At 34.0% G+C, this 9,227-nt stretch overlaps 1 protein-coding gene across 2 annotated transcripts; it reads left to right on the forward strand.

Moving 5' to 3' along the window:
* The first annotated feature begins 1,366 nt into the window (after window positions 1–1,366).
* Window positions 1,367–8,556, forward strand: LOC107782116 (uncharacterized). Of its 2 annotated transcripts, XM_075245252.1 has the most exons (8): window positions 1,367–1,641; window positions 2,561–2,742; window positions 4,045–4,409; window positions 4,498–4,596; window positions 4,705–6,317; window positions 6,952–7,804; window positions 7,918–8,092; window positions 8,210–8,556. In XM_075245252.1, the coding sequence occupies exons 2-8, from the start codon at window positions 2,573–2,575 to the stop codon at window positions 8,346–8,348; spliced, it is 3,414 nt and encodes a 1,137-aa protein (XP_075101353.1). In that variant the 5' UTR covers window positions 1,367–1,641; window positions 2,561–2,572; the 3' UTR covers window positions 8,349–8,556. The 2 variants fall into 2 exon arrangements, with proteins under 2 accessions (XP_075101353.1, XP_016458448.1); XM_016602962.2 differs by having other exon boundaries at window positions 7,918–8,556.
* The last annotated feature ends 671 nt before the right edge of the window (window positions 8,557–9,227 follow it).

Here is a 9,227-nt window from a genome sequence, read left to right on the forward strand (position 1 = left end):
ATAATCTTTTTGAATGTATGTTTATTATATCGTTAGACAAAAATTAGTCTTTTTATATCTTTTAATAGTTGATTTTTGAACGCATGTTTATCATATCGTTGAAGTAAAATTCCTTTTGAACGCATGTTTATCAATGATAAAAAAAGAATATATTTTTTTCAGCATTTTGTCGTGCCAACTGGCAATAGTGCTGAAAAGAACAAATGTAAAAAGATGATGCACGCCTACTGAAATCCAAGCTGTCAAACTACTGACCGTTGCAAACACAAAAAGTAAAATATATAAGTCAAAGAAACAATTAATATGAATAAATAGTTTACAATCGGTAATTTCATCATTTATCTTCTATAGGTGGAAGCTTTACATTCTGATTCGTTTTTTCGTTTTTGTTAAAAGAACATATACTTTAAATTTTAAAACACTTTAAAATTGATGCGCATAATCTTATTTTGATCTACTGAATACAGATCATGTTGGTCTGTCAACAGTTGTGTTGTTTTTAATTTTCTCCTATCTATATTCAAAATCATTATTTTTAGGATCTTAATTCACTTATAACGTAAAACAAAATTTAAATTCTCTTTTTTATGGACATTGCAACCACAATATATTGAGCAAAAACTCTACTTTTACATAAAGGGCAAAATAACTCTACCATTATGTGAAACCCTAATTTTGCCATATTGTTCAGACTTCAGAGTAGTAGAAGTGATCAGTATATAGCATAAAACACTTGATTTTTAAGAAAAAAATAGAAATCCTGAAAATATATTATAAGAGAAGTAAGTAATTAAAGAAAAGAACAAGTTGTTACACAAAAAAAGGAAAAATAATAAATTACACAAAGGTTGGATTCTGATAACTCTAATAGTTTATTATTTTTCCTTATTTTCAATAGGATCCCACTTATTTTCTACCTTTTTTCTTTAGTAAGTTGTTCATTTTTTTTTAATATTATATATTTAGTAAGTTATTTACCTGCCCATTTTGTATATATAAAGAGCAAATATTAGGGTTATCCCCACTCCTCACTTTCTCTTTCTGTTTTATGACCGATCCCAAATATTTAGGGTTTTATTCCTCAATTTCTCCACCAGTCACATGTTACGTGTCACACACACCTCAGCATATGCCAATTACAGCGTGAGCACATCTGACGTGCCATCCCCTAATTGGTTGGTGATTTGTCTCTCATGCATTCATGCAAATTTGAAAAAAGAGAGATACACGTAATAAGTGTATAGATTACAACAATACATATTTTTAAGGAGAGATAACATAGACTTTAAAACCTCTGCACTTCATTCCTCCTATATAAAGCCAGTCTCCTCTATTTTTATTGTATAATTTCCCCCTTTCATTTCTTTTATGTCTTAGTCTTTCTATTCTATCATCATGTTTTCTGTCATTTGTCCAAGTGTTTGACACACTCCCCCTCTCCCTCTCTTTAGAATTTCATTTCTTTTCGCAAACCTAAGATTAAACTTAAGAGGTTTTCTCTTGATTTTTCCCTCACATTTTATTCAGACATCTTCGAATCCATCCAAGATTCCTTTCTGGGTGTCGTTAGCTCTTAGTTTTCTGCCGAGCTTTTTCTTGGTCTAAAAGTGGGTGTTCTTCTGATCCGAGGTCTTGATTGAGGTGAAGATATAGTTTTTCTTCATTTCTGATTGTTTTTTTCACTTGAGTTTGTCTTTTTTTTTTTCTTTTTTTTTTTCACGCGGTTTTTTTTAGCTCATCTGTTTTGCTGATTATTTTTATACCTTTTCTTGAAATGATTTTGAATGTACATTTGTTGTGTGCATTTATTTTTGTTTATTTTGTTTCTGGTTGGTTTATTTATTTATCTGTACTTTCTTTTTTGGGTTTGTTTTACTTATGCTTTTTACTGCGCTTCTGGTAGTAGTTTTCGTTATTTTGGCCTGTGGGGTTTATCCTTTGGGTATATCGAAATGGTTGGCGACTGGCAAACCTCTAATTTGGCTATTGTAGTTTTTTGTGAATGATTTTGCTTAGATCTAATGTGGATTTACCGTAGCTTGATCGTGTTACCATAATTTTATGTGAATCTTTGAAGTCCTGATAAAACTTTGTCTTTTTTTAACCTTGTCAAGTTAATTGACGGGAAAGTAAATTATTTAGAAAATCCTAAATAAAGTAGCTTAAAATTATCGGCATATGGTTCTTTTTACGGTTCATTGAGCTTGTTCAGTGCATTTGTTTGATTGTAACGCATGCTGATTGGATGATGAGTTGATGAAATGAACAATTTTTTCCGTCATTGAGAATTAGGGTTTCTTCCATTAAAGGCTTTCACACTAATTCACTAAATGGAGTATATTAATGTGTGTTATCATGTCATAATTATCACATTAAATGTAGTGGATTACATTAGATTAATTAGACGACATAGCTTTAAATTTAATTTAAAGGTGCATACGAATTAATCTCTATGTTTATGTTTGATTCAAATAATATTTGTGTATACCAAATACTTATAGTTTCTCCAACTTATTGACTGGATTTTCATTTGTGGTGGTAAATTCATCATTTTATGTAGTGTTTGTTTTACATGGAGAAGAGTGCCCCATCAATGGAAGGAAGCAATAGAGCAAGTGATTCTGATACTGCTGTGTCCAAATCATTGGGATCGCAGCTCTTACCTATTGGAGGAATATCTATTGACCTTAATCTTCCAATTCCAGTGAAAGAGAAAGAGAACTGTCACCATTTTTCGATACGGTTAGTCTCCAATTTGTAATTTCTTATCTTTTGTAATTAGTTTCCAAAATTTCTATTTTTTTCCTTTTCTGCTGACTTAATTGATTTATAATAAATTATTTGTATTAGCATGATTTAATGAGCATAAAATCATGGTGCCTATAAATTTTCGGTTCTTGCTGTCTCACTTACATTTTTCCGAGATGCATAGGTATTAACTATGTCTGGATCTTTTAGCAGTTGGATAAATTATTATGAATTAACTGATGCATCCACTCCTTTTGCCGTTGCATTTTCCTCTTTAGCATTTATCTTTTGAGTAATGTTATATTGGCATTGAAAGTTTACTTGGCAGTGACAGAATATCCTTGTCTAGAAGTTGTAGTACTCTCCTCACGATACAACTAGTTAGGATATTCTCATGTTTCTCCACGTATTTTTATTCATGTCTTAATAAAAAAAAAGGGGGTTAAAGTATCAAATAAAATTCTTAAATGGACGCAAAACTCTACCTTGATCATCTAAAATCGAGAGGTTTCTGTGATACTCTTCCATTAAATTAAGAGTTGATGGCTCACATAATCACTCAACTTTGGGAAATCAAAATCATGTAACTTTCTTTTGTTTTTAAAAATTATTTTACTTTACCTAGTTTACTTAAATGACATTCTTGCCAGATTTTGTACTTTTCGGTGAGATTTATTTTAAGGAAAAAAATTATTAAAATTTACTTGAATTATTTTAAAACTCAACCAACCTGTTTACCCAATATATGACTGGTCCCACATATATGGGTCGACTTCTTCTCTACCCTATATGCAATTGTAGTTAACGAAAGTTTTTGTACATTTGGACAATAATTTATATCATTGGATTTTTCAGTTCTCATCTCAAAAATTATGTTACATCAAATTTAAAACAACAGAATCTTGCGAATATTTGAAACAAAAATTTGCAAAATATTTGAGATTTTTTTACGACTCCTGGACATTACAAGAAGTGTTGTTAAAGTTAAACAAACTTTAAAAGAGTTAATTTGTATCACTGAATTTTTACGATAATAATTTATATCATTGAACTTTTCAGTTCCTTTGCACTTGACTTAGAGTCTAATGACAACGAATTTTAAAAATAACTTAGAATCTCATATAAACTATAAATAGTTGAAGAACTATAATTCTAAGTAGTTGAGAGCATAATCTGATTATAATAGAATGGTTAAATTTATTTAAAATTTTTCATGTGTCTTTCATAATCGTCTATTGAATGTTAACTTCCAAAAGTTTATCTTGCTCGTTGTTTTTTTTTTAATTGTTGGTACAGTGGATATGTAGCTGAGATGAGAAAGAAGGACATGATAATTTGTTCACCCTTTGGATCAAGCAGCAAGCCTGAGGATCAACTTCCTCCTCTAGACATTCCCAAATTTAAGTCGTGGCGATGTAAAAATTGCATCGGAGCTGAAGGTGCAGGAGACGACATTGGTAATATGTGTGTACATAAGGCCTCTACTAGTGGTGTGCAATATCTATTGCCAGAGATGAAGCACATGTCCGATTCACGGAATGGCGACAAAAATAAAGCGATTATGGAAGATTACATAGATACTGATGATAATGACTTCATATTGTCATGGAAACGCAATAAAGAGAAATGCACTCTAGTTCAAAATACCATTGTCAAAGCTGGTAATATATTATAGTATAAATTTCTATATACTGATATGATAGCTATCTGTTTTTAACTTGAAGTATATATGTTGTGTGTATTTCCCAGTTCCCACAAGTGTTAGCAAAGAGGAAACTGGCAATCCAGCTACTGAGGTGACACTATCTAAGCAACGCTCAACTCATGAAACAAAAACAAAGAGCCCAGGTAATTTAAGAGCATTGTTTTGTGTGTATCATTATTTTCTTTAGGTTTTAATTTGCGCTTGTTCATTACTGTTAGGATTGACAACGATGCTTTTGATTTTGAAAACAGTTGCTAATTTGTTGAACAACAATACAAAGATTGCGGATTCTGAACCAACTCCCTCAAATGATGAAAGTGACAAAGAAGTTCCTTATGATATTGATCCAGAGATAGAAATAGGCTCTCAAAATGTTGAACTGAGAACTGCTTCAATCACTTCAGATGAAATAGAAGTACTTGGTAGCAAAGAAAGGGTTCTTAATATGACCAATGAGAAGTTAAGTAGATTACCTTCTGTTGAATTGATAGAGGGCACTGAAACATCTAAGGGAAGTGATGAAAATTTGGCAGTAAATAGTCAGTGTGATTTGCATGAGGATATTGCAAATGATCTACCGTGCAGGAAAGCTCGTAAGGTGCGCTTGTTGACTGAGATATTGCTGGGTGAAAAAGCCAATTTGGAGATGAATTGTGCTAATGCAGAACGATGTTCAGCAAATACCATGCCCATTGTACTTTCTGATGGAGATACAGTTGGTGCACCTAAGGATAAGGTATCCTTTCTTGAGGATGCTAGAAAGGGTAACAAGATTTCTCAGAAGAAGAGAAGGACGTCTCAAGAAGATAACCGCAAGTCAGAGATGAACTTAGATGGTAAGATGGCTAAAAGATCTAAAGCCTTCAATAAAAAAGCTGAGAGGAGGAGTTCTATGGAGATTGAAGTTTCTGATTCACGTCCAATTGAGAATGGATCAGACAAAGAACGTCTACAGAGTCGCAGCAAAAGTGCGAAAATAAAGCATAGAAGTGATCATAAGGACTCTGGAGTAAATAAAAAGAAGCACAAGAAGGATCAACTTGTCAGTGGATATTCTCCTCAAATGCTCCCGGAGGGGAAAAGCACTGGTATTAGCACAAATGGATATGGTGGTGCTAATATTCTCTTTCAATCGTCAAGTGCTTCCCCCATTGAAAAAGCTGAAACTCATTTGAGGAATGAGTCATTGCATGGAAAAGAAAGAAACTCTGATTTGTGCTGGAATGGTAACAGGTTGCTTGAAGTTAGACATGCCTCTTCTCCTATGAATGTAGCTCAAGACAAAAATTTGCGAAGGGAAAGTTCGAGGAAATATGTTGTACAAATGCCGACTGGTATGGGAGTTGTGACTTCTCAGCTAGAAAATGAGTTATCTGCTAATGCGGAGTTAGACCTGTTTTTGAGCAGATCCAAGGATGCTGAGAAACGTATTGAAAATGATATTATCCAAAGCAAAAACAGGACAAATTGGCAGTTGATTCTAGAAAATAGCAGTAAGAGTGGTGATCCGAAAGATAACTCTTTCACGAGACAGTCAAATGTATCTGAATCAGGCCAATCTTTGAGGAAAGGCGTGAATGCTTTTGTAAGACAGTCAAATGTGTCTGAATTAGGTCAATCTTCGAGGAAAGAAGTGAACTCTCTTGTAAGACAGTTAAATGTGCCTGCGTCAGGTCAATCGTTGAGGAAGGACGTGAACTCTCTTGTAAGAGAGTCAAATGTGTCTGAATCCGGCCAATCTTCGAGGAAAGGAGTGATTTGTGATCTCAACCAGGGAATTTATCAAACATCACCCGTGTGGCAACAGAGTCAAAGCTCACCTAATCCGCTGCAAAGGAGAAATCTTCAAATTCCAAACCGAATGGTACCGTCTTTTTTCTGTTTTCTTGGTGTTACCTTTGAGCCACTTTTTGCTGACGATTATGTTTCCTCTTCCACTAGCCCCTTCACACATTTCTGTATTTTTACTACCCTGATTGAAGTATTACTTACCATTACCAAATTTCTACGTTGTATCTTAGAGCTATTGCTTTTATTTGGTTTACTCAGAGGCTAAACAAAAGCTGATAGCTCTTGTAGTTTTCAAGTGTAGTTCTTGTCTGTATTTTAATGCCTGCAGATAAAGTGGACATTGCTTTGAAACTGTAAGCAAAAGCATGGTAAGTAGTTACACTTGCTGTTTCCTAACACTAATTGGCTAATATCTGTGGTTGCTAAAATGTGCAAAAGGTAAGAAGCACGGATTTTAATTTCAGACAGCCATGTAACTTTTCCCTCAAATTTGTTTTTGTAATTCTATGCATGTCTTTATTTAGTTTAAGTTTACTTGGCTTGTGTTTTATATGTATATTTCCTACATCTCACTTGGTTTTAATAGATATCACTTGGCTGAAGTAGATTTCAATGAGGAATATCCCACTTTTCGTTTAAATTGAATAAGTCAATGCAAATTATTAGGTCAAATTCTATTCTGTCAACTCACTGGAATTCACTTACAGGAAACGCCTCAGCCTTGCAGCAAAGCAAACCTTAATGGAGTTCAAGGTTCATCATCCGTAATTAAGCTGCATAGAAGTCATCAGTCTAAGAAGGTTGTGGAAAAAAGGCCAATTGAGATTGTAGAGCTGTTGAACAACAACCATGAAAGGAATCTTCCCCAGACCAGAAGTAATTTAATGACTGAAAGAGATGACAATGGAGCAGTTACAAGGTTAAATCCTGGTTTAATCGGTATTTATCCAGGTCATGCAAATGTAAATGCTGATGTTGGAGTATGCAGAGGCTATATCCCCCACTTATCCAATGGCAAAGTGAATAGCACTGAGATGACTCAAGTTCAGGAGCCACAGTTCAAACTGTTCGGCAATTTAAGACAAAGTCAGTGGAAACCATCAAATAGAGGGCAAGTTTCTGCTCCTGTTCCCATCAGATGGGGGTTGCAACATGGTGAAGGATCAAAACCTGGATGGTTTCCCAATAGGCAGAGCATATTATTTGGACATGCTAATCCGAAAGGGAGGACTATCAGTGACATAAAGAGTATGGATTCTGAAACCATACCAGGAAATGCGGAGCACATCACCAAAGGTATGGAGTCTTCAAATCCTTATTCTAGTGAGACCATACCAGCATTGCAGTTACTCGGTCGTGTGGATCAAACAACTCCATTAACTCCTGCTTTCAATGTGGACACAAATAAACTTCAAGAGAAATCTTTCTCTGCCTGCAACTATCACCCACGGATTTACATGGATGGAAACCAAAGTATTCACAATGGTGGTTATACTGGTATTCGCATTGGTGGTTATACTGCTGGTTATAGCTCACAACAACCTTTTCCGTACTTAAATGGTAAGCTTCAATTCCCTTCAAATTCATATGCAGTTTTACCTCCTGTAACTGTGATTGGTCCATTTACTGTTTCATTTAAATGAAAGATATTCTAACAGGATGTTAATTTACAGATCAAGTATCTCATGCACCTGTGCAACTTGGCGGAGGAAATTTGCAGCAATCTGTGTCTTCAAGTGGCCTCTGGCGGACCACTCGAGAATCTAGTGCTGGAAATAATGTTTCAAGAGGAGTTGTTGGTACATCAAGTTCAATGGTGCATTCGTTGCAGAGTGAAAATGCTTCCAGGTCATTAGACAGCATAACTGTATTGCCTATCTCTATTATTCCAAAAAACAATCCTCCTTGCCTTTTAAATCAAAACCCTGCTGAAATTGCTCTCGCTGATAATGAAAAGTATCTCAGAACTGCAGAGGATCAGAACATTAGGAATAAGAGCTCATCGCCAGAGAAATCTGGAGCTGTTCGTTTGGATGGGCGAAAGCAGCAGAGGAGAAAACACCGACCAGGGAGAATGCCTCTAGAATGCCGCCGAGCACCATGAATGCTATCAACATTCCTGCTTGGCTATTAAATATTTTCCTTTTGATTTTTGAGAATGTTGGACAAGATTACTGCTTGATTTCTGAGCAGATGTTTTTATTTGTTATATCTTTACCTGGTGAATCAATAGCATAATGAGAAACATTTCATAAATTTAAGGCGATAAAGTTTTATTTTTTGATAGAGTCTTGATACTGATTTAAGAAACTGAAGCTCTTTATTTGTTCTTGAACATTCTCTATCGATTGTTTTATCTTTTTGCAGTCTTATTTTTAAATCAATCCACGCAGCCATGTTAATAATATGTTCATTTGTTGTTTCATGAGTTTTGAGCTTAGTACTAATATTTCTCCAATCATTACTATCTTCACTAGCTAGTTTACTATTACAAGTTCCTGAACTCGAACTAAATAACTTACAACAAAAACAAAATACTTTATCTAAGTCTTTAGAATAAACTAACAATCTTCTATCATGTCTTTCACCATTCGCCAATTTTTGAATATAATGTGTAGTAGAAAAATGTCTTGAAATATTATTATTCGAAAACTTTGTGTCAATTATTCTAATCAGTCCCTTTTCTACTAATAGATTTCTCAACTTTGTATCTACATTAGTCCATTGACTAGGATCATATATATTTATAGGAGTTGAATTATCTATTTCATTCATAAGCTCTTGATTTTTTTGAGGATCTATTTCTGACTTGTCACTTACTTGTTCTTTTTCTACTTGAATATTATTAATTTTAAAATTATCTAACTCAACCGAATTTCTAACTTGCTCATCTAGAGAACACTCTCCCAAATTTTCTGATTCAAGATTTTTATTATTCAATAAAAATTTATCAAGTGCACCTTTTTGAGATTGTATTAGATTT

This window comes from Nicotiana tabacum, chromosome 23 (assembly GCF_000715075.1).
Source record: "Nicotiana tabacum cultivar K326 chromosome 23, ASM71507v2, whole genome shotgun sequence".
In the NCBI taxonomy this organism is placed as follows: Eukaryota; Viridiplantae; Streptophyta; class Magnoliopsida; order Solanales; family Solanaceae; genus Nicotiana; species Nicotiana tabacum.

Bases quoted from the DNA above. Each gene is read 5' to 3' on its own strand.
- LOC107782116 (XM_016602962.2), top strand. From the start codon at position 2,573: ATGGAGAAGAGTGCCCCATCAATGGAAGGAAGCAATAGAGCAAGTGAT. The intron at 2,743-4,044 runs GTTAGTCTCCAA...TTGTTGGTACAG, and splicing joins TGTCACCATTTTTCGATACG to TGGATATGTAGCTGAGATGA. The intron at 6,318-6,951 runs GTACCGTCTTTT...ATTCACTTACAG, and splicing joins TTCAAATTCCAAACCGAATG to GAAACGCCTCAGCCTTGCAG.